Here is a 25,423-nt window from a genome sequence, read left to right as displayed (position 1 = left end):
TTTAAGTACTCCGCGGACCCGTCTGGAACGGATTAATCCACTTTCCATTACTTTCAATGGGAAAGTTCGCTTCAGTTTATGAACAGTTACTCCGCGGACCGTCTGGAACGGATTAATCCACTTTCCATTACTTTCAATGGGAAAGTTTGCTTCAGTTTATGAACGCTTCAGTTTATGAACAGACTTCCGGAACCAATTGTGTTCATAAACCGAGGTACCACTGTATCTTTTTGTCCCTAAAACATCCAAAACGAACAGTAGAAGTTGTTCTTTTAAATTTCACCCAGCAGGTGGAGCTGCAGCAGTTGTCAATAGCTGAGAATAACTGGCCTTTGCAATTTGTATTTATGTATAGTAATTTTAGCCTCCAGGTAAAATTTTCTTTTTAAAAAGAGGATACAGGTCCAAAATGCTAAAATTAAGGCAAAAATCTCTTAAAGGTCAGAGTATAGCATATATTTAAATAAGAATGGTTTAGGCTAGAACCCTATGCACACTTATCTGGAAGTTAGCCACATTACAGCTGCGTAGCTCTACATAGAATTGCGCTGCATATTTTCAAAGAAGACCCATCTGTGCCTTATCGATTCAGCCTGATATTTAGGTGTTTGGCATCTCTTTAGTTACTTTTACATGGATTTAGGAGAATGTCAGTCAAAGAGACCTAAAAGCATTGGCAAGCTCAAATACGGAAATGAGGCAGAGTGATCTAGTGCTTCTGCTTATTATGGCGTCTCCCCCTTTTTCTGGAAAAAAAAAACAGAAAAATGAGAATATTACAATTTTTTAAAAAAACAACAACGCTGCAATTTGCTTTCAATATGCAGTGTGGTTGGTAGCCTACATGCTAGAGCAGTGGTGGCCAAACTTGGCCCAGCTGTTTTTGGACTACAACTCCCATCATCCCTAGCTAACAGGACTAGTGGCCAGGGATGATGGGAATTGTAATCCCAAAACAGCTGGAGCGCCAGGTTTGGCCACCACTGTGCTACAGGATTGTGAGCCCAAGAAATCACATAGATACATTCTTACTTATGAAGATGCAGCCATGCTGGTTAACACCAAAGGCCTATCTAGCCCAGAAACATTTCTCACAGTGGCCAACCATATGCCTATGGGGAGGATGCAAATAGGGCATGAGTGCAATAGTCCTCTCCCACTGCTGTTCCTCAGTGATTGGTATTCAGAGATGCAGTTTCTGGATGCGGTATATAGCCATCTATTGGCTAGCAGACCTCTGCTGCTACCAACCCCTCCCATTCAGTCCTTTAATACCTAAGGTGGACCGCCTAGAGGGGTTGGGAGCTGGGGCCACTGTCATACAGTGCTTTCGCTCCTTCCTCCTGGGCCGTGTTCAGAAAGTGGTGGTGGGGGATGAGTGCTTAGACCCCTGGGCTCTCACTTGCGGGGTGCCTCAGGGTTCTGTCCTCTCCCCCATGCTTTTTAACATCTACATGAAGCCTCTGGGAGAGGTCATCAGGGGGTTTGAGTTGGGTGTTCATCAATATGCGGATGATACGCAGCTCTACCTCTCTTTCAAATCAGAACCAGTGAAGGCAGTGAAGGTCCTGTGTGAGTGTCTGGAGGCGGTTGGATGTCGGCTAACAGATTGACGTTGAATCCTGACAAGACAGAAGTACTGTTTGTGGGGGACAGGAGGCAGGCAGGTGTGAAGGACTCCCTGATCCCGAATGCGGTAACTGTGCCCCTGAAGGACCAGGGGCACAGCCTGGGAGTCATTTTGGACTCACAGCTGTCCATGGAGGTGCAGGTTAATTCTGTATCCAGGGCAGCTGTTTATCAGCTCCATCTGGTACGCAGGCTGAGACCCTACCTGCCCACGGACTGTCTTGCCAGAGTGGTGCATGCTCTAGTTATCTCTCACTTGGACTACTGCAATGCGCTCTGTGGGGCTACCTTTGAAGGTGACCCAGAAACTACAATTAATCCAGAATGCGGCAGCTAGACTGGTGACTGGGAGCAGCCACCGAGACAACATAACACCGGTCTTGAAAGACCTGCATTGGCTCCCAGTACATTTCCGAGCACAATTCAAAGTGTTGGTACTGACCTTTAAAGCCCTAAACGGCCTCGGTCCAGTATACCTGAAGGAGCGTCTCCACTTCCATCGTTCTGCCCAGACACTGAGGTCCAGTGCCGAGGGCCTTCTGGCGGTTCCCTCGCTGCAAGAAGCCAAGTTACAGGGAACCAGGCAGAGGGCCTTCTCGGTAGTGGCACCCGCCCTGTGGAATGCCCTGCCACCAGATGTCAAAGAGAAAAACAACTACCAGACTTTTAGAGGACACCTGAAGGCAGCCCTGTTTAGGGAAGCTTTTAATGTTTAATAAATTATTGTATTTTAATATTTCTGTTGGAAGCCACCCAGAGTGGCTGGGGAAACCCAGTCAGATATGCGGGGTATAAATAATAATAATAATAATAATAATAATAATAATAATAATAACAACAACAATAATTTATTTATTTATTTATTTATTTATTTATGACTGCTATTCTCCCTCCTTCTTCAAATTCTCCATTCCTTCATACTTTCCAGCTATCTCCCTACTGCCTTCATCCCTGCTGCTACTTTTTAAAGATTCCCAATGCACACAGTCCTTGCTTCTCAATCCATCTCTCCAATGAGCCTGCCTTCCTATCGGTACTCAGCATAGTGTATGGTTCTGAAAGATCTTCATGGGTTGCTCTTTGCCCTCCTCTCACAGGTCTGGCTTGCGCCTTTGCAGCAGCGCTAAGAACTTTGTGTTAAATACTTCAAGGTGCGCTTTCAGCAAAAACAGATCATGGTTCGTAAGATCAGGGCATGGCAAATAAAATTAAATCTAAGAAATCAGGTTTTAAGGGGGGGGGAATTAGCCGATCATGGCAAATACAAACCCACACCAATCCAAGGTCAGTCTGTTCACAAGCTGATGAAAAACATGATTCTTGAAAGGTAGAAAGTGGAAGGCAGTGCAGTTGTTGGAGGACAGAACAGCAAGGAAAGAGGGAAGAGGTGTCCTAAGGAGGGAGAGAGGGGAGAAAGTCCATTATGCAAGTTCAAGGAAAACAGAAGGAAGGGCAATCAGTGGTAAGCTATCTGCATGTTGCCCTGTTTGTGAGACTCCAGCCTTTGCTAACCTATGACTTACAGATGGCCCTGCTGGCTGTGTCTGATGGGGGCTGTAGTCCAAAACATCTTGAGAACACTAGGTTGGTGAAGGCAGCTCCAGAGCATCTGCCCTGTGTCTGTTGCAAAACAGAAATGCTGAATGAGGTGAGCCTTGAGTCTCAGCCAGTGATTACTTTATGAAGTAAGGATTACAAAAGTACAGTAAAGGGAAAGGTACCGATCCAAAGGAGTGTTTCATTTTTCTTGTATAATACTCACTCACTCTGTCTGGAAATGTCCTCATACTGTTATTACTCCTCCAGCTTCAATCCATCCTATCCCACTTTGTCTCTTGTCGTTTTTTAAAAAAATTCCAATCCTGGCCCATTGGTGGATTTTCCAGTAGCACTTTTTCTGATGCCTGTCAGGGCTCTCCAATGTCAAGTATGATTTTGTCTTGCTGCTTTTGATGATAAATCTCTTATGATCTACTGTTTTTTTCTTGCACTTCCTCATTTTTTGGACATTGAAACAGTACATGTCTCTCTCTTTCAATCTCTTATCTGTCATGTTGCTTAAACATATTTTCCCTTCCCGCGATTTGCTCGCTCTGACTTCTGCCATGAATTTATGATCACCAGTATTATCTGTGGTAGGGCCCTGTTTTAGTTTTGCACATTTAACAAAGTATCTATGTGCACATACTTTGCACATACAGTCTTGTGGGACATCTTCAGGAGAAGAAAAGGCTAAGGAGTAAACCAGGCATCCCCAAACTGCGGCTCTCCAGATGTTTTGGCCTACAACTACCATGATCCCTAGCTAACAGGACCAGTGGGAATTGTAGTCCAAAACATCTGGAGGGCCAAAGTTTGGGGATGCCTGGAGTAATCAAATCCAGAGTGGAGTCCCTAAGATGGTGCTTTCTACACCTCCTTCCAGCAACTCCTGCAGCCAAACTAGTGCCAAATGTATTGCTCTGCTTTCCTTTGGACCACATCAGCGAGGCCAAGAGGAGAATCTTCTAGTTTTTCTATTTTCTATTTTAGAATATTATTTTAATCAACCTTAAAATATCAATGACTTCCCTTCTTCTCTTTCCATGGTTCATTTTGTTGTTGTTTATTCTTTTAGTCGTGTCCGACTCTTCGTGACCCCATGGACCATAGCACGCCAGGCACTTCTGTCTTGCACTGCCTCCCGCAGTTTGGTCAAACTCATGTTCGTAGCTTCGAGAACACTGTCCAACCATCTCGTCCTCTGTCGTCCCCTTCTCCTAGTGCCCTCAATCTTACATAACATAAATTCCTGCATATTTTACATAAACTAAAACCATTCAGTATTCCATTATTACATCCATCAAAACTTATTTACACCGTTGAATTTATCTTAGTGCTGCCAACGTTTTCAAATGTACACAATTTTCACCCATACAGTCAATAAACACTTTCCAATCTTCTTTAAATGTATGCTCTTTTTGTTCTCTTATTCTATATGTTAGGTAAAGGTAAAGGGACCCCTGACCATTAGGTCCAGTCGTGACCGACTCTGGGGTTGCGCGCTCATCTCGCATTATTGGCCGAGGGAGCCGGCGTATAGCTTCCAGGTCATGTGGCCAGCATGACAAAGCCGCTTCTGGCAAACCAGAGCAGCACATGGAAACGCCGTTTACCTTCCCGCTGTAGCGGTTCCTATTTATCTACTTGCATTTTGACGTGCTTTCGAACTGCTAGGTTGGCAGGAGCTGGGACCAAGCAACGGGAGCTCACCCCGTCACAGGGATACGAACCGCCGACCTTCTGATCAGCAAGCCCTAGGCTCAGTGGTTTAACCACAGCGCCACCTGGGTCCCCTATTCTATATGTTAAGTTCCAACTAAAGAAGAATGGCAACCTAAGATGATGGAATATGCACAGCTTGCAGACTTTAAAATATATCACATATTCTTGATGGTGCAGCAAAGTAAAAGGTAAAGGTAAAGGGACCCCTGACCATTAGGTCCAGTCATGACCGACTCTGGAGTTGCGGTGCTCATCTCGCGTTATTGGCCGAGGGAGCAGGCGTACAGCTTCCAGGTCATGTGGCCAGCATGACAAAGCCACTTCTGGCGAACCAGAGCAGCACATGGAAACGCCGTTTACCTTCCCGCTGTAGCGGTTCCTATTTATCTACTTGACTTTGACGTGCTTTCAAACTGCTAGGTAGGGTGGAGTTTAGATCAGTTTGTGCATCAGCAGGGGCAGTGTGTCCTGTTTCATCGCTCAAGGTGCAAATGGGAAGTGCTGCCTTGCCCTGCCACTGCCACTGCTGCCATACCTGCCACTGTTGCCTTGTCCTGTCCTTTCTAGGCATGGGTTTGAGTGGTTTTGCGTTTGCCCCACAGCTTTTCCCTGGCAAACGTGCTATTTCCTCCTGAATCAGAGCAAATGGCAACCTGCAGAAAACCTGACTGCTGTTTGGTCCAATTTCAGCGGCAAACTGTGGGTTTCCCTGGGGGAAAGTGGCAGGGCAAACAGAGGTCTGGATGAGCCCTGTGAGACAAAGCACGTATATTGTTGGTTTTACCTGGCAGAAGGTTCCTAAGTGGTGGGTGATGGATGCTTCTGATAATATACCTTTCAAACCTTCAACTCCAAAATGCAGGACTACATGAAATCAAATTGAAGGAGAATTAAAATGGAAGGCAGGGTGTAACACTGAGACTGAGGAGGGAAAGAGGGGGAAGAGGACAGGCTTTGCTGCTCCCTGGACCAGTTGCAAGTGAGAAAGGAGGCAGGTGGGGGCTGGCTGAAGGCAGACTGAGATGAGCAGGACAGTGCTCCATTTTAATAAAGCAACAAGAATGAGAGGGGGGATGTTGCTTCTCTGGTCTAAATCCCTCCTCCTCCTGAGGCTGCTATCAGCTTCTGTGCCTGATTTTATTTATTTATTATTATTATTGCTGTGGACACCTTCAGTGATTAGTTAGACCAGAGAAATCACAAAGGGAAAAGGTGAAACAATCCTTTCCCCAGTGCCACTGCCCCAATCAAAACTGCTCTCTCATCCCTGCAAAGGTAGCTACTTTTAAATAAAGCAAAACATGTCTTACTGCTCACAAATATTACTTTCCAGTTTAAGGGGGAACGGGTCCTCTGAAAAAAGATAACCATTTCATATTTCGGATTCCAGGCTTTTCTCTTACTTACCAACATCTTTGACCTTCTTGAAGGAGGGGGAGACCTAAATTCACTGAGGTAGATTTACACTGCACTACCCTTCGACTGCATTGTTGAACATCCTCACCTGCACGAGAAAAATGACAAGCAAAATCTCCTTATTGCTCTTGAAATAGCTCTGTACATACATCAGGAAAGAAAAGCATCTGCAAAGCTGAACCTTTTACATTTCACATTATTTAAATTTGCAGGGCTGTTTAATGCTCACCACACTCTCAATCCTTAAAGTGTAAGCAATTTTCTTTCAGTAGGCTTCCTCCCCGGACCCCCACTTTATTTTTAACAAGGAAAACTGCCCCTCCAAATAGAAAGCCTGCTTGTTATTTTGAGGCAGTGAGGCAAAACATGCAACATGAAGACTACATTTGGCTTGCCGAGCAGATGTCTACAGATCACTTGATGTTAATTTCAACATAAAAGCTATTATATTCCTGGCCTTGCCCTATTAGTTGTTAAATAATTATTTATGGTTGGCGCATGAAATCTTAGGACCTTAAAGAAGGCCCATCAACACTGCTAAGCTAACTGTGTTTGTCATAAAGAGTCAAACTGTGTTTGACATAAAGAGTTTTCTGTCACAAATCGGCCTCAGTGTAATGTTTATTTCATATACAATTCCATTTTGCAAACTAAAAAGTAATTTGGCACTTATATTTTCAGAAAACCTGTGCTTAATGTGACCACTAACACTACCTCAGTAGTAAGGCATTAGACGGTCTAGTTCACTGACATTTACAAAAGTGTACTATAGATATCCAATTACTCAGTATATCATCATAATCTTCGTCTCACTTCACAGCTCTGTTGTTTGCTAATATGTTTTAAGTTTAGCTTTTGTGGTCTTGGTTCACTCTACGTGGGATTTAATCAAGTCTGGTTGGCTGATACAACACAACAATAACTAGAAATTGCTGACTGATATTTTACAGATTCAACATCAGGTTGTGTGTGCGTACGCAGATACAGAAATGGAGGCACTGAATTCAGTCTGCTTAACTGAATTAAATGCCAATCTTATACAAAACTTAGCAAACTTGAATGTGTGCTAACAAGAGTTAAATGTACAAGGCATTGTATGAACACTCTTGAAACAAATCTCTGGCTTTTCATATGCTGCTGTCGGAAGCCCTTTTGATGATTTGCCTCATCTCATGAGCATGCCCTTTTTGGGGGTCTAATTAAAGTTTTGCATCTCTAACAGTCAAGCTAGAATTTTAGAAAGTTGAAGGACAAAGATTCTGAATGTGGCATTAGACACAATTCAGTTGAGCTGCCTACTTCAATTGCGCTTGTCTCTTAGGAGAAGCACTGTTTCTCCATTAAAATAGACATTATGGCTGTTTTTTTAGAGGGCTTCCCCGCCCCCTTGTTTATTATTTGTTTGCAATGTCCACTCAAATAAAATGTAGAAACCCAAAATAAGGGAGTCATTGAATTCATGTGCGGAATTTACACTTTAGTGTATTCTTGGCTTCCAGTCCCAAACTGCCAATCCAGGGTTGCTAGGCCGAGAATCTGTGCAGGAATTATTATACTGAAGCAGACAATTGAGCCTTAGTTAGAATAACAATTGGGAGACAAAAAAGCCCCTGCAAGAACTCTGTAAGATAGTTCATTATTATTTCTAGTTTAGAAATGGGGAACAGAGGCTGACAGAAAATGACTTGCCCAATCAATGGCTGAGTTACGATTGGAGCCTAGGTCATCAGCGGATCAAATTTAAAGCAAAATCAGAGATTTATGCTTCTTTCCTCAGTTTTCTAGTTTGCAAGCACAAATAGCTGATGAGTGCAGCCAAGGTCTCGATGGGTCCCAAAGACAATTCCCTCCTGCGTTTTATGACTCCCCGTCTTGAAAGCCCCCTTCCTTGTTGGGTGCTGTGAATTTCACCCTTGGTCTGAACATTTGAGTAGGTTGGAGGGGCCTGGAGAGGGTTTAATGTCTGCTTTCATGAGGGAAAGGCTGCGACCAAGGAAAAGATTTTGTCATACGATTGGTTTTACAATTATTATTAATGACAGAACCATTTCTCTCTGCAGGTGTCTGCTGTCTGTGATAAATGCAACGTTTCCTTGAACATTATGGCATAAAATAAACTAGCAGAGGGAAGCAACCACCCAGGCAGAAACGGCAAGAAGGAGGCAAAGTAGCAAAACTCATTTACATCCATCTTTATTTATCAAACTTAGCAGCTTTTTGACACGCTTCAACTGGAGGTAATTTTAAAGATCTCCGGTAAAGTATGTCTCTTTTGCTAAATGTTGCATGCAATTAAACTTTTGGGAGGTTTAGTGATGGGCTGGCAAGCTCCTCCCTGTTCGTCTTGTCAATGAAAATGACACAAAAAGTCGTGTAGAGACTAGGCAACCTCACATAGCACCTAGTACAAAGACTTGCCTTCAGTTCTGTTTCAATCAATGTCATGTGGAAACTAAATGAACTACACACCCATATATGTCATCAGGTCCTTATCCTTCCAGAAGCTTCGGCCTTGGTTCTGAAACCTGAGCTCCTAACTTACATTCTGGTCCAGGCCTGTATTTTATTATAAAATGCTGCACTTGTGAGCTGCCGAATCCACTGGGGTTAATACTATTATTATTTGTCACACTTATTATTCGCTTGTTACTTAAAAGATCTCCAAGTGACTTGTATTTAAAACCATGGAGTGTGGAGAAAATTTCATAGAAAACATTTAACATGCAACATTCAGAAGACAGCCCTCACTCCCGAAACAGTCATAGGAGGCTTTGGCAGCATATTAACAAAACAACAGATTCTGTTTAGTCCATCAAAGGCCTGCGGGGGAAAGGCAAGTCTCTATGAGGCGGCAAAAAGATGTCAGCAAAGGGGCGCAGTGGACCATTGCACATCTTGGGATACAAAAGCTCTAAACAGCTTGAGACTAAAGTACCGTACTTAAAAGAGGGCTTCTCCCATATCAACCATTTTGACTTTGTGATCAGCAGGGGAGGCGATGTTGGTGCTGCTGACGCTGGATACTTCCTGATTGGTGCTGATATGTGACAGGGCCTTCTTGGTGGTGAGATGTGTGTATGTCCCTCAGAAAATCAACAACTGAGTAGAATTTAGAAACATTCTGGTTCATGCAGGCGTTTGTTGGCTAAAAGATACTGGTCCTGGCAACCTTGAAATTATTAGCTGTGATGGTATGTAGCTGTTTTTAGAGGTGCTTAATGTTTTAGGTCAGAGGTTCTCAACTTTTTTGAGTCCGTGGTTCCCTTGACCAATGACATTCTTTCTGCAGCACCCCCGTGGGACTCAGGAGCCCAGTTATGTCACGCCTTGCCTGCAGAGCTGGCAGCCTCTTACCCTTTCTCAAACACCCTCCCTCAGCCTCCTCTCTCTGAGCTGCCCCTGCTGCCCCAAAGAGAGGTGCCTCCTCACACTGCCCCACAGGAGCCTGGAAAGCATCCCCTGGCCAGCCCTAGAGGCACCATTTGCCTTGGGAGCTTATAGCCAAGGCCGCTGCAACAAACAAACCCTGACTATCATTCGAGGCACCCCAGGGTCCCACGGCACACTGATTGAAAGCCACTGTTTTATGTTTTGTTTTGCTGTTTTGGCACCCTGGGCAAAGGGTGGGATAGAAGCTCTATCAATTATCACCATCACTGTTGTCGTTATTTCTATCCCATAATTTCTCCAAGGATTCAATCTGAGAACCAAATACATGGCTGCCTCTACTTGGGCCCGATCCAAGTTGCAACTGCGGCACACCCAGAAGTAAATACTGGGTTTGCCGCGATTCGCACACATGCAGAAGCACGCTGCCCCCGAATGCGCCTGCGCACAACGGCGCTTCTACCAGTGACCTGGATCAACTTACGGACAGACCTCTGGAACTGATTACGCCCGTAAGTAGAGGTTCCACTGTACAGATTTTCATAAAAATTCACTGATTATTCAATTCATTAACTGTATATCGCATCTTTACTCTAAGGAGCTGAAGGCACTGTCCATTCTTTCTTCCCCCACTTCTCATTTTATTCTCACAAGTGAGTTAAGTTAGATAGCGACTGTACCATTGTCACACACTCTTCATAGTTTATTTATTTTTTATGAGTTTTTATACTCTTCATTCCTCAGATGAGAGCAAAGGGTGGCTTACAACACAACATACATTATAAACAGTATGTAAATATATGTTGTATATATAATAAAACACAACTGCAACATTATGCCTCAGCTACAACCAGCATCAACAACAGTAGCTTTCAGTAGCTTGGACAAATAAATAGACTCTCACCTGTCACCTAAATATAGCCTTTGTGAAGGATTACACTATCTCAGTTGGGAGGAAGTTCCAGTAAAGCTAACCACTATAGCACCCTGGCTCTCAGGTTCCCGTGACATTTCCAGGTCCAAATATACCAAGCTTTGCAAGCCAATTTTCGTACATCTTGCTATACCCTCAATGCATCGTTCTGCTGTTAACATGCAGCATTTTTGGGAGTCAGCTTGGATTCTCACAGGGAAGCAGCAGCAACCTGCCTCTGGCTGTGCTCTTGAAAGATGGAGTTGGTGAGGCAGCGATGGCAGAGATGCTGCTGCTGGCTCTGGGCCCAAAGTTGCTTCTGAGCAGTTCCTTTTGGACTGCCACTCTTAACTGTTACGGTAGAATCTGTGGACTAAGGAAAGGCAGGCGACTCCTGGCAGCATGTGAAAGTGCAGCAATAGTGACCTCTCATTGTCAACTGCTGGTTTGGCTAGAAGGGTTGAGATGTTCCTTCCAGTCCAGTCTCAAAATTGAACAGAATTGTGAATGCTCAGCTTTTGTTAAAGAGAACACACAACATGTGCTTGCTCATGGCTCACACCTTTCCCAGTGGTGACTGGTGCCCATTGAGACTGGTGGGGTGGAAGGCCCAAGTCTTCTTCTTCTTTCTTCTTTGGCGATCACTCGTAGCCGAGTAAGATTGTCTTCCATAAACACAATTTTAACAATGGGTCCGTAAGTGACTGTGGAGGCCAATTCTGGATCCACACGTCCTTCCACAGTGGGGACATTGGTTGCCAGGCGGGAGTTGATCACAGTGTGGATTTGCCAAGCATGCCTTCCTCTTAGCACATTTCTCCCTTGCGTCCTGAGATCGAGTGTCTTCAAAGCCCATGACACCTTTGGTAAAGGATGTTCTCCAACTGGAGTGCTCACAGGCCAGTGTTTCCCAGTTATCAGTGTTTATACTACATTTTTTAAGATTTGCCTTGAAAACCTTGCTTTGAACCTCTTTTGTTGATGACCAGTCCAACGAAATTGATGTTGAAGAATCATTGCTTCAACACTGGTGATCTTTGCTTCTTCCAGTACACTGATATTAGTTTGCCTGTCTTCCCAAGTGATGTGTAAAATTTTTTGGAGACACCGTTGATGGAATCTTTCGAGGAGTTGGAGATGGCATTTATAAGTGGTCCATGTTTCACAAGCATATAGTAAGGTTGGTAGTACAATAGCTTTGTAAACAAGCACTTTTGTTTCCCTGCACTTCAGTCGGGAGAAAGCCGCACTTGCAGAGCTCAGGATTTCGGCATCAATGTTGGCGCTTGTGGAAAGGTAACTGCCATCCTCCTCCATGCTGCGGTTCTACAAGGGCAACACTGAGAATGAAGAGGAGGAGGAAGGGGACAGGCTGTGCTGCTCCCTGGACCAGTTGCAAGTGAGAAAGGAGGCAGGCGAGGGCTGACTGAGGGCAGAATGAGACGGCTGGGGCAGTGCTCCATTTGCTCTAATGGACCAGCCAGCACTGCATAGCCCGCTTCCTTTCTAACCAGTGGCCTTAATTAGGGAAATGAGAGGAGGAAACAGAGAAGAATGTGGTTCCTGATACCATGGAAGTAGATCAGTTAGAGGTATTGTAATAGAAAGCAGGCTGCTTCTTCCATCATTGATTGCAACCTATGTGATCAGAAGATCTATTCTGCAGTTATGCAAATATGTTACTCGGTAAAGCAAGCCCCACCATTATGCAGAGTAATTCTGTTTTAGATTACTGATGCTTGCATGCATCTGCTTCTACGATCTTATGGAATCTGCTCCACCTGCACATTTTTGTAAGCAGATTTTTGAACTCTTGGTTATAATTTCCTGATCTCCATCCTCTAAGAAAACAGTTCTGGGTACAGAAAGCACAAAACGCTATTCAGCGCCAACCATAAAATGCCTTGTTCTGACTAAACCCATCAGTAAAGAAGAAGTGGGGATATTAAAAGTAAGGATGGGAAATAATTATAGTTAGAAGCAGAAGGAGAAAGGTTGCAAAAAGTAAGCAATACTTTCTTATCAGCACTGTTTTCCACCCCATAAACTCTTAATATTCATCAGTTTCCCATTAAAAGTTTATATACTTCTCCATTTTCTGACGACTGCTTCAGCCTATCACCACAAAAATTGCAACCTATGTTGCAGACCAATTTTTTGAAATGTTTTACGCAACACTTGCGTGTGCATGCAACTCAGATGAGTCATTTAGCAGAACTGTAGATTAGGAAAAGGATTTTTTTTCACTGAACATGGGTGAACAATATTTACAATTTAACTACTATGAATATCTTGCTGCCAACATTGTGCGTAAGCATATTCATTAAAGTATTTGAAAAAGCACCAATTACTATGGTTGCTTCAGCGCTAGATTGCCCTACCGAAACATTGCTCTTCTACAATTAGATGGAAGTGGAATTAAAATTCCACCTGGGAACGCTGGAGAGGACAGTGAAGAGGCAATGTGACAGCCATCTTCAAATATGTGAACCACTGTCACATAGATGATGGAGCAAACTTGTTTTCTGTCGCTCCAGAGGGTAGACCTTTTATATCCAATGATTGAGACCAAACATAAGGAAGACATTCCAGATGGCACAAACTACTTGACAGTGGAACAGACTGCTTAAGAAGTTTTAAGCCGGGTGTGATCAATATTTTGCCTTCCAGATGCTGCTGAACTCCAACTCCCATCAGCACTGACAAGCATGGCCAATGCCAGGGATGATGGGAGCTGTAGTTCAGCAACATCTGAAGGGCCAAGAGTTCCCCCATAACCAATTTAAGCTGTGGCTGCTGGAAGTCCGATCTACCAGGATACTGTAATTTTTTTTGCATTGAAAGAGGGTTGGCCTGCATGAACTTTCTGCATCTGGTTCGCATGCAACAGAGAAACACATTTAAACCATCCTTAGCTGCTGCAGATCTTTCTTTTTAGTTTTCAGTGTGAACCAAGTGAATATTCCACAATACAGTATATTAGGAGAAACTTCTAGTTACAGGTAGGTAGCCGTGTTGGTCTGAGTCGAAGCAAAATAAAAAAATTCCTTCAGTAGCACCTTAAAGACCAACTAAGTTTATATTTTGGTATGAGCTTTCGTGTGCATGCACACTTCTTCAGATACACTAGAAACAGAAGTGTCAGACCCTATATATATACAGATATATATACCCTCTGTATATATATAGGGTCTGACACTTCTGTTTCTAGTGTATCTGAAGAAGTGTGCATGCACACGAAAGCTCATACCAAAATATAAACTTAGTTGGTCTTTAAGGTGCTACTGAAGGAGAAACTTCCTAACTCCTAAATAACAGGAAGAATGGGGAGAGCTGCCCAGCAGTGAAACACTCCCTGAGGAAGTGGCTGGCTCTCCTTGCCTTGGAAGTATTTAAGCACATAGCCATCTGCCACGAATTCTATAGTTGCAAGACACCAACTTGGGGATGGGGTGAGGGTGGAGTAGATGACTTCTAAGGTAGCTCTCAACTCTGGCGCTGTGGGTTAAACCAGAGCCTAGGGCTTGCTGATCAGAAGGCCGGCGGTTCGAATCCCCGCGACGGGGTGAGCTCCTGTTGCTGGGTCCCTGCTCCTGCCAACCTAGCAGTTCGAAAGCACGTCAAAGTGCAAGTAGATAAATACAGCGGGAAGGTAAACAGCGTTTCCATGTGCTGCTCTGGTTCGACAGAAGCGGCTTTGTCATGCTGGCTACATGACCTGGAACTTGTCTGCGGACAAACGCCGGCTCCCTCGGCCAATAAAGCGAGATGAGCTCCACAACCCCAGAATCAGTCACAACTGGATCTAATGGTCAGGGGTCCCTTTATACTAATACACACTGTACATTTCCTTTCTTCAGAGCCCAGATTTTGTCTTTGCTCTAGAAACCAGTGATTTACTGTGTTTCAAAGGAGAAAAGAACAAAAGGGGACTATCTACAAAACAGTAACAGTGACTTCATTGCTGCCTAAGTGTCTGTGAAAACTCTTTTCTGTCATTGCTTAATTCTCTAGCCAGTCTTTGAGTGCATGTAAACTCAGGCAAATTTTTGAACAAGGAAGTTTTTCTGCAATTTGCATTCTGTTTGCAACTGGCAAACCAGTGCTCATGGGTTGGGGGTGGATACTGAAGGACAGCAATCTTTTCCTCCAATTTTGTTAATTAACAGTAAAACGCCATTAAAGTCTACTCAGAAGAAAGTCCCATTGAGCTCCGTGGGGCTTATTCCATAGCAACTGGGAAGAGGATTGCAGCAACGCAGATTAGGCAGTGGAAGGTCATGGTCTTAACATGGCTTTATACCAGGTCAGGCAAATTGTCTTTCTAACCCAGCACTGTCAGTGGTTCTCTAGAGCAGGTATGGGGGGCTCTGGCTCTCCAAATGTTGCTGAACTACCAATCCTGTACGTTTGCTGGTTAACCAGTCCTCTTGAACTCCTATGCAAACATACATAGGTCTAGGATATCCATTTCGCGCAAAGCCACCAGCAAACCCACACCACGTCGGAGTCGGGAACTCCCTCCGGGACCTTTTCCACGTTGCAGCCCGTCCCTTCCCGGCTCCCGCTCTCTTTCGCTGCTGGCTCCCTCCGGAGAAACCCGATCCGCCTTGCAAACGTGGCGGCCCAGCGGCCTCTTCTCGACACCGCCCACAGAGACGCTCCTGTCCAATGGCAAGAAGCGTAGTATCTTGGAAGGGCGCAGGAGATCAATCGTTTGCGACCGCACTCCTGACTGGCTGGGAAGGGGGGATTCCATCGCCCGGCCCAAATTAGGTCACCCGTGTGCATTCCTAAAAGCAACACTTTTCCAGCCGGCCTTTTGCAATTGTGGGGGTGGGGGTGGGATCGGGGGCAGGAGTGCGATCCCACGTTGAATCTTTCTTAAGTGCATGAGGAGAGGGGGAGAGAGAGAAGGCGAGGGGGCACATTTGCTGGTGCTGCTGGGTTGGGAACTCCGCTTAAGCACGTGGCAGGCTTTTGCAGAGAGGAGCCCGTAAAGAGTCGACTTGACCCTGCAGCGCCTGCTAGAAAGTTTAAGTTTCTGCTTCTTCGGTTCTTTGCAGTGCCCCGACGTTGCCGCGCTCCGCCCACCCTCCTCCGGGACAGATCGCCCTTTACCCGTTGCACACAATGGGATCGAAAGCCCCTCTCCGCTACCTCGCGGCGGGGCTGCTGCTGACGCTTTGCACCCGGGGGTCCTTGGGCGTCCCCACTTTCAGGAAGGAGAGGGGAGTTCATCCGGAGCCCGAGCTCAGCGATCGGCAGCACGAAGACAACCAGAGCTTCCAGTATGACCACGAGGCCTTCCTGGGCAAAGAAGAAGCCAAAACTTTCGACCAGCTCACCCCAGAGGAGAGCAAAGAAAGGCTGGGGTAAGACCAACCTCTTCCTAGCCGCCACCCCCCCCCCCCAAAGTTACTCGACTCGGTGAAAGTTCCTTCGCTTTATTCCTCTTCCACCCATCTTCATCTTCCCAGAGTTGAAAAAATAAAATTAAAAAGGCGCGCCTCTTGAGTTTAAAACCAAAAGCAAAACCACGCTCTACGGGGGAAAAAAGTTTTCGCTATGTCAGGTTGTAACTTTTAGCCCCAGGGCGTGTATTGCGAGTTCGACAGAGGGTGCTAGGTTGGGCAGAGACGGGAGAGCTCCCAGGATTTGCTGATAACGTGGCAGAGGGGAACCCGCCCCCTGGTAGTTGCTTAGAATGAAGGGAGCGCGGAAGGGAGGGGGGGGGAGAGAGATGGTTCCATTCTGGGAAAGTGCACTTGTGCGGGAAAGGAAAGGCGCTTTCAGATTCTGATCGTTGCCCACTTTGTGCAGTCGATTAAAAGCCGGTGGCGGCTCTTTTGTGTGAGAGAGCACTTGGCCATAGCCCCTATGGGAAAAATGGTGATCAGGAACGGTGGCACTTGTTGCAGAAAAACAAACAAACAAACAAGCCAAAGGGTCCTTGGTCATCTTAAGAGACCAATGATGTTATTGCATCTTAAAAGACTAAGTAAGAATGTTATTAGGCTTTCGTGGACCAGAACCCACTTCATCCTATGCATGGAGTGTAAAGTTACAGACAGAAATTGTGTGGGGGGGTGGGATTATTACGATAAAGAATCGGATTCAAACAAGGTCTGGTGACAAGGATAAAAGAAACCCTAATCCAAGCAGGTGTGCCCCATTCCCAACTCAGTTGTAATGTACTGATAATGAATGGGCAGAATTTCATTTAAAAAACCCCAAACTATCTGTTAGAAATCAGTAGGGAAGCTTTTCAGTCCCTCTTGAAGTTTAGTAACTGGCTTGAAAGTTGTCATATTAAAGCCAAAAAGTTTTAAAGGAGGACTGATGAGTTGGGGTTTATAGGTGAGTTGGGCACTGTTGGACTTGGGTGAACAGAGTCTGAGAGTGCTTAGATCACTACATCTAAAAGGTTTTTAACCATTTTTAACCATTTAACCATTTTAAAGGTTCATTTAATTGCTCTACTTTGCCAATCCAGTATCGGTTTGGTTGTGTGTCACACCCATATTGACTAGAACAATCCCCTCTGCAATCCTATTGATTTATTGTATTATTATACTCCTGCTTTTTCCTCCAATGAGCTCAAGCCTGCATCATTTTTATCTGCAAAACAATCCTTTGAGATAAGGTGACGCCCAAGATCATATAACATGGTTCGCAGCAAAGTGGAGATTTGAACCTTGGTCTTCCCAGGCCTAGTCCATCACTCTAACCATTACACCACACTAGCTCAGAGCTGGGATGGAAGGTAGAGGAGTATGGGTTTCCCCTCAATGATGAGTGAGTGCTCCAAGTGCAGAATGCAGTTGGCACACAGGTGCAAAGTGAGGCTCTGCTTCTGTCCACCGCTGAGTTGTTGGGGGGGGGTAGGGTGGGCGGTTTCTTCTGTTTCCCCTTCCCAACTCCGGATTTAGGGGTAGAAAGAGGAACAGAGTTCCCTCCTGACCTAATGCTGCATTTGGGGAAATAAAGGGGAATGAGATCTGCAGTAAAGTGGTAAAAATTGGTGTGAACAGCAGAGGCACAATAAAACGCTATTCATTCTTCACTGCTATATCCCTTAAAACAGGGGCAGGGAAGCCCTTAGGGCAGGGGTGTCAAACTCAAATTCATCGGGGGCCGCATCAGCAGTTTGGACATCCTCAAAGGGCCGGTTGTGGACTATGTGTCCACTCTTTATTATCATAAATTATTGTCACTGCATTCAATTATTACTGTTTTTTGTAATAATGTAAGTAATAACTAGCTCTGAAAGCAGAAACATAGTCAGAATAATGGCAAGTAGATATTCAAATGTACAATTATTGTACAATTTATTGAAAAATGATTTTTGGTAACTGCACTGGGTGGTGGAGGCTCGCTAGGGTTTCATGCAGGACCTTTGCAGAGCTACTGGTACCTGGAGATGCTGGGGTCCTTCTGCATGCAGGACAGATGTTCTGCCAGTGAGCCACCACCCTTCACCAAAGGGACTGGCTGAGGTTGACTCACTGAAGCTGCTCTCCTGGCTCCAGGGTTTAAGGGCCAGAAGTATAAAGCAGCATCCTATGTTTCTGAGGAGAGGGAGAGGGAGAGGGAGGGAAGGAGGGAGGGAGGGAGGGAGGGAGGGAGGGAGGGAGGAAGGAAGGAAGGAAGGAAGGAAATAGGGAGTGGGAGGGAGAGAGGAAGGAAGGAAAGAAAGAGGGGAGAGAAAGAAGAGTAGGAAATAAGGAAGAGAATAAAGAAGGAAAGAAAAAGAAAGAGGGAGAGAAGACGGAAAGGGAGAAAGAAGGAAGGAAGTAGAGGGAAAGAAAGAATAAGAATGAGGGAGAGGAAGAAAGATGGGAAGGAAGGAAGGAAGGAAGGAAGGAAGGAAGAAAAGAGGGAGCAGGAGGGAGAGAGGAAGGAAAGAGGTGAGAGAAAGAAGAGTAGGAAAGAAGGAATAAAGAAGGAAATAAAAAGAAAGAGGGAGAGAAGACAGAGATAAAGAAGGAAGGAAGGAGTGGGAAAGAAAGAATAAGAACGAGAGAGAGGAAGAAAGAAAGGGAAGGGGGGGTCGCTGCCTTCATTCAGCGCCAGAAAAGAGTGCGAAGGGACCCAGGGGCAAAAAGCATTTCCCGTGCAGCGTGAGGCAGCGGGTGTCTGTTTTAGGAGAAGTGCGTAAAGCCTCAGAGTTGCACATTCGTGAGGCTGAGCCGCTGCTGAGCTCACGTTCATGAGGCTGAGCCGCGGTAGGAGGAGGAGGAGGTGAGGCAAGAGGAGGCGGAGGCTTGCCGGGTCGGTGCCCGGCAGCGCCGTGCGGAGAGTCCCGAGCCTCTGGGACGCAGCAGTGCTCTGTAGCACTTTGAATCCTCCTCCTCCTCCACACGGCGCTGCTGGGTGCTTTGTCTGTGCTTCAGCAGCAGCAGCAGCAGCCGCCGTTTCCAGGCGCCGAGCCGTGGCAGGAGGAGGAGGATTCAAAGTGCTACAGAGCACTGCTGCGTCGCAGAGGCTCGGGACTCTCCGTGCGGCGCTGCCGGGCGCTGACGCGGCAAGCTGCCTCCTCCTTCTCCTGCTGTGGCTCGGGGCGCTCCACGCAGCGCTGCTCTGGCCGCCTTTCTAACCCCCCGCCCCAGCTATTTGTCGGTGCTTTGTCGGCGCGGCACTTCAGCAGCAAGGTCCCGCTGCTGGGTCCCGCTGGTTGGGGCGCTCGGCGGGCCACATGACGAGGTCTGGCGGGCCGGATTTGGCCCCCGGGCCTTGTGTTTGACACCCGTGCCTTAGGGTGTCCCCAGTACAAACAACCAGGGCAAAATCTGGTCAACTGATGCCATTGTGATTGATGAAACAGTCGTTGAGACGGCTAGAGCGCCGGTGGCGGAAAACTCATTTTGAATCAGACCGGACACGGGCTAGAGCTCAACTTCGAGCCTACCAAGTGGCAATGGCGACGGCGAAGAGGACCTTCTTCGCCGTCTCCATCGCATCTGCAGAAAACAGCAGCAGGAGACTCTTCCAGGTGGTTCACAATTTAGCGGTGACGGTGCGCTGGCGATCGGGTGATTAAGGAGAAGCTCCGTGGACATCGGAGCGATAAAACAGCGGATAAAAGTGAACCGGGGGGGTGTTTGCGCCAAAAAACCCCTTCAAATTAAGACGAGAGTACGGGTCACTCGTCGAAAGCAAGAAAAGCGGCGTCGGAACGGCAGAACTCGGTAGCGGCACCCAGAGTGGTGAGAGCTGCGGAGAGGAGCCTGACGCCAAGATACAAAGTATCCGCTGCTGCGGCGCCCAAATCGCTCGCCCAGAAAGCACCAGAGCTCTTCGGCTTGAGAATATACAGAGCCACCGAACCGTGAGTGTGTTTGTTGATATTTAAGATCTATTGTGTGAGACCACGGGCGGAAGAGCAAGTCGAAGAAACCTGTAATATATCGCTCTAAACTTGCAAACAAGAGCCCTGTGAAACAAGAACTTAGAACTTTTAAGCTGTCAGATCGCGCGCCGCGTTTAATGCCGATCTCATTAAAAGACTGAAAGGAAAGAAACGCGGGGATAACAAAGTAACTATTGGAATTGGTTTGTTCAAAACTGTTTCAAAATGGAGATGTTACTTTAGACAAGTCATTCCACAAGCTTCTTTTCCGGTTCCAACGCAAGGGAGAGGAGGAGGAGGAGGAAGGAGGGGGCAAAGGAGGATTGGAGACGGAATCCTACGGCGACAACTAGCGGAGCAGGAGCCTCTGGCAGGAGAGAAAGGCAACGTGTTGCTTAGGAATGCCGTCCGAGAACAGCACTTGGATGCCCTGACTTCTTGAAAGGGAGATTAAGAAGTACAAAACGATCCTTATTTTTGAGATAAAGCTGCAAAAGATCAGAATGGCTTGCTAAAGGTGAATGAGGGGCTCCCAAAGGGAAAGAGAGATTTTGGGTCTCTGTATAATAAGACTAATAAAGAAGAAGTTTGAATTTTGAAAGAAGAGACAATAAAGAAAGACTTTCTATTCTTTATTTCCTATAAAAAAAAGGAATAAGAACTGTATAATATGCCTATAAGGAAGTATAAAGAACAACAAGGAACCTCGACAGGAAGCTCAACAAGAAGACAATCCAACCCAATGGCAGGCGAGAGTGAGACAATGGGAGATATCAAAGAACTGATTATGGAAATGAGTAGAACTTTGAATGAAAAACTGGTACACCTTAATGATAAGATGGACTCTGTGGAATCGAAAGTCGAAGGGAATACAAAAATGATCTCAGAATTATCAAGTCAAATAAAAGAATTACATGGAAAGAATAAAGAATTAGACAAAGCAGTCAAAGATTTAAATGGGAAGGTCACCAAACATGATGATGCAATTAAGAAAATAACTACAGAATTTAAAGAAATTAAGACATCAAAGGAAAAAGAGGGAGAAGAAACCCGGAAATTGAGGAAGATGCAGGAAGATCTAGCCGATCAGATGGCGCTGATTGAGATGAAACAGAAGGAGCTGATTCTCAGAATAAGGGGCGTCCCAGAAACAGCAGGTGAACAAATTGAGGAGAAAATAATCCAGGGACTGTCTGAATGGCTGCAAGTAAAAGAAGAACAATTATTGATGGATATAGATAAAATCTACAGAGTGAGGATAGACAAGGCGCGTAACATCAAGGGACCAGGAGATTGTTTGATTTTTTTGAATTCCATGCTCTTAAAAGATAAAATTCTACAGAAGAAAAAACAAGAGAGCCTAACCATCGAGGGGAGAACAGTGGCTATATATAAAGAAATTCCCAAGAGATTCCGACTTAAGAGGCAAGCGTATAGCGTATTGACAGACGCCCTAAGAAGACAAGGAGTGTGGTACACTTGGGAGTACCCCAATGGAATCACCTTTGAATTTAGAAGGAAGAAAAAGACTTTAAGATCTGCGGAAGAAGCGGAAAGATTTTGGGCCAGACATAAGAAAGAAGTGCTTAAAGAGGGGGAAGAAGAACAGGACGACGAGACCCAAGTGACTGGTTAAATTTCAAATACCAAATCTCAAATTCAAAGTTCGATAGTGTGTTTTTATCCCAGTGGTAGACCAACTTGTCACTGCTCAGTGTAGTAAATATAGCAAGTATGGAAGTATAAGAGGCTGATTTGCTTACCCTGATTGTTTTGTTTTGTTTGTTCTTCTCCTTTTTTCTTTTTTTCTTTTTTTTTCTTTTCTTTCTTCCCCTCTTTTCTTTTTTTCCCCTCCCCTCCCTCCCCCCCCTCTTTTTTTTTTTCTCCTTTTCTCCTTTTTCCTCCCTCTTTCTCTCTCCTTCTTTCCTTTCTTCTCCTTTTCTTCCCCAACATATATAACCTACTTTCCCATTTCCCTTCGTTTTCCCCTTCCCAAAAATTTTTTAAATTCTCCCCTCCCCCTTTTTTTTTTTGTTTTTTTGTTTTTTTTTTTGTGCGTTGCTGTTTTTCCACCTTTCTTATCCCCCTCCCCCTTTGTCCTAATTTTTACAGAGTATCCCCGGAATATTGGATTTTCTTAACAACCCCCATTTTCTTTCGGAAAAATAAAATAAAATAAAATTTGTTTAATTTTAATTGGGAAATTTTAAATATATAATAAAGAATGAATTCTAATTTGAATGTTATTTCGTGGAATGTTAATGGATTAAATGATAAATTTAAAAGAAATAAGATTGAACATATATTAAAAAAAGGAGCATGGGATATCATGTGTTTACAAGAAACACATGTAAGCAGAGATCATGAAAGAGTATTGATAAATAAAAGATTGGGGGAAGAATTTCTATCTTTAAATAAGAAAAAGAAAAGGGGGGTAGTTATTTATGTCAAGCCAAATATCAGAGCTGAAAAATTGTTCCAAGATGATGAAGGAAGAATGGTGGGGTTACGGCTAAAATTGCCAAATAGAAATGTAATTTTGGTAAATATATACGCACCAAATGGATGTAAAAGAGAATTTTTCAGAAAATTGGAAACAAAAATGGGAGAAAATATATTGGATGAAGAGATTATTTTATTGGGAGACTTTAACGGGGTTATAAGATCTGAATTAGATCGAACAAATGGAAGGAGGAGGGACAGAGGGAAGTTGCCAGAAGTTTTTTTCAATATAACAGAGAATTACGGTTTGGAGGATGTTTGGAGGAAAAACAACCCAGAGGATAGGAAATTCACATTCTTTTCGGGAGCAAGGAAGTCAGCTTCCAGAATTGACATGATTTGGGCTACTTCAGGGCTATTAACGAACTTAGTAAAAAGTGAGATCTTAGCTAAATCAATATCAGATCACAATCCGATATCGATTAGAATAAAAGAACAGAGAAAGAATAAATGTCTGAGATGGAGATTAGATGAGAGAATCCTAAATGATGAAAATTTTGTTAAGAAAGTTAAGAAATTGATAAAAGAGTTTTTTGAAAATAATACTGTGCAAGAAACAGAGCTGACAACGATATGGGACGCTGGCAAAGCCTTTATTCGGGGCTTATATATTCAACAAAAAAGTTTGGTTAAGAAAGAAAGAGAAAAGAATATGAATCTAATCAAGAAAGAAATAGAAGAAAAAGAGAAAGAATTAGTGGCAAATCCCCAGAAAGAAGAGCTGATATTGAGGTTAAAAGTTTTGCAAAAAGAACTATCAGCAATGATAGGTTATGAAGTTGAAAATAAGATAAGATGGGCAAAGCAAAGAACATTTGAGTGGGGAGGGAAGGTTGGTAAATTGTTGGCTTGGCAGCTCAGGAAAAAACAAAAAGAAAGATTAATCACGGAAATTATGGAGGGTGGTAAAAAATTGAATAAATCAGAGGAAATACAAAAAAGCATAATGCGATTTTATAGAAAATTATATGAAAAAAAGGATATAGATAAGGGGAAATTGGAAGAGTTCTTCTTCAAAAAAGAAAGAAAACAGATTACAGAAGAAGAAAAAGAATGGCTTGAAAAACCAGTGTCTAAGCAGGAGATATTGGAATCCATCCAGAAATTAAAATTAGGGAAAGCACCTGGAACGGATGGGCTGTCAAGCCAGCATTACAAAACCTTTAGGGAAGAATTGGGAGATGCCTACCAGAAATTAATAAATGAAATTATAGAAAAAGGAACATTCCCAGAATCGTGGCGGGAAGCGTATATAACCCTAATCCCGAAGGGAGAAGATCAGATCAGACAGGTAGGGGATTTCAGGCCAATATCCTTGCTCAATGTAGATTATAAAATTTTCACAGACATATTAGCTAATCGATTGAAGAGGATTTTAAATAGAATCATTGGACAGAACCAACAAGGCTTCCTACCAGGCAGAAAAATGGTTAAAAATGTAAGAATTATTTTGGATTTAATAGAATATTTAGATTGGGCCCCGGGGAAGAAAGCTGCTTTCATATTTCTAGATATAGAGAAAGCATTTGATAATTTGTCATGGGACTTTATGGAAAAAGCATTAAAAGCAAGGGGTATTAATGGGAAATTCATGGAGGGAATCAAAGCAATATATAAGAAACAATATGCTAGATTAATTTTTAACGGGGAGATATTAGAAAAGTTTGAAATTAAGAAAGGGACCCGACAGGGATGTCCCCTTTCCCCGTTATTATTTATACTGGCAATTGAATTACTAATAGAGGATATCCAAGAAGACAAAGAGATACAAGGCATAAGGGTGAAAGGTATTACCTCCAAAATAAAAGCCTTTGCGGATGACATGGTATTAATGTTAGAAGAACCGGCAGAATCAATAATAAAATTAAAAGAAGTATTAAAATTTTTTGCAGAGATATCAGGGCTTAAAATTAATGAAAATAAGACAAAAATAATAATTAAAAATATAAGGGGAAATGAATTGCTAAGATTGAAAGAAACAGTGAAGTGGGAAATAGTGAAAAAAGTCAAATATTTGGGCGTGGTGATAACTGCCAATAATATAGAGTTGTTTGAAAATAATTACGCAAAGGTATGGAAAGAAGCTAAAAGAGATATGGAAAGGTGGAAGGGCCTAAATTTGTCTTTTACAGGTAGGATAGCCGCAATTAAAATGTCAATATTACCTAAGATTTTATTTTTATTTCAAATGCTGCCAGTGATCGGGAAGAAGGAGGTCTTTGACATGTGGAAAAGAGACATGAGCAATTTTATTTGGCTTGGAAAGAAGGTGAGAATTCAGTACAAATTATTAACGGATACTAAGGAAAGAGGAGGATGGGGAGCCCCAGATTTAAGGATTTACTATGCGGCAGCCTGTCTTTGTTGGCTCAGGGAGTGGATCTCCTTAGAAGATAAAGAACTTCTAGGAATAGAAGGGTTTAGGAACACGATGGGGTGGCATGCCTACCTCTTAGCAGAAAATGAAGGGAAATTTAAACATTTCTCGGACCACGTAATAAAAAAATCGATTTTTGGTATCTGGAATGAATTTAAAAATTTGATTGAACCTAGGACACCTTGGTGGGCCTCCCCACTAGAGATGACTGCGATGGGAGGAAAAGGCAAGAAGGAGAGTTGGTTGACATATAAAGAACTAATAGTTAAAGAAGGTGATGATTTAGTATTAAAATCTTATGAAGAAATCAAAACATCCTGCGCCAGCTGGCTTCAATATTGTCAACTTAAAAGTCTATTCAAGAAACATAAAGAGATTGGATTTGGGAAAGAGAAATCGAAATTACAGGAAATTATAATTGACGACAATACAAAATCATTATCTAAAATGTATAAATATTTATTGGAATGGGAATTAAAGGATGAAGAGACTAAATGTGTAATGATTAGATGGGCCCATTATTTGGGTAGACCGATTTTTAAAATGCAATGGGATATATTATGGGGAAAAACAATGAAATTCA

At 43.8% G+C, this 25,423-nt stretch overlaps 2 protein-coding genes across 2 annotated transcripts in view; one reads left to right on the top strand and one right to left on the bottom strand.

The window, feature by feature from the left end:
- On the bottom strand, positions 1 to 15,368 carry LOC148687622 (uncharacterized). The gene is made up of 4 exons (XM_088667887.1): positions 15,062 to 15,368; positions 6,301 to 6,397; positions 2,899 to 3,021; positions 1 to 746 (listed from the first exon to the last, which is right to left on the bottom strand). The coding sequence occupies exons 1-4, from the start codon at positions 15,366 to 15,368 to the stop codon at positions 710 to 712; spliced, it is 564 nt and encodes a 187-aa protein (XP_088524013.1). The 3' UTR covers positions 1 to 709.
- The window catches only part of RCN1 (reticulocalbin 1), a 24,905-nt gene continuing 14,833 nt past the window's right edge, over positions 15,352 to 25,423 (top strand). The window contains exon 1 of the mRNA XM_035118110.3: positions 15,352 to 15,984. Within this exon, the coding sequence (XP_034974001.3) occupies positions 15,743 to 15,984 (242 nt within the window). The 5' untranslated portion in view covers positions 15,352 to 15,742. The remainder of the gene's footprint in view (positions 15,985 to 25,423) is intronic.

This window comes from Zootoca vivipara, chromosome 1, assembly GCF_965207765.1.
Source record: "Zootoca vivipara chromosome 1, rZooViv2.hap1.1, whole genome shotgun sequence".
In the NCBI taxonomy this organism is placed as follows: Eukaryota; Metazoa; Chordata; class Lepidosauria; order Squamata; family Lacertidae; genus Zootoca; species Zootoca vivipara.
This window is presented reverse-complemented; position numbering and strand designations above follow the sequence as displayed.

Coding starts and splice junctions, on each gene's coding strand:
- LOC148687622 (XM_088667887.1), bottom strand. CDS start 15,368: ATGGAATCCCCCCTTCCCAGCCAGTCAGGAGTGCGGTCGCAAACGATT. Junction 6,398..15,061: donor AATGGATATCCTAGACCTAT/GTATGTTTGCAT, acceptor TTTCTCGTGCAG/GTGAGGATGTTCAACAATGC. Junction 3,022..6,300: donor CAAGAAGGTCAAAGATGTTG/GTAAGTAAGAGA, acceptor CTCCCTCCTTAG/GACACCTCTTCCCTCTTTCC.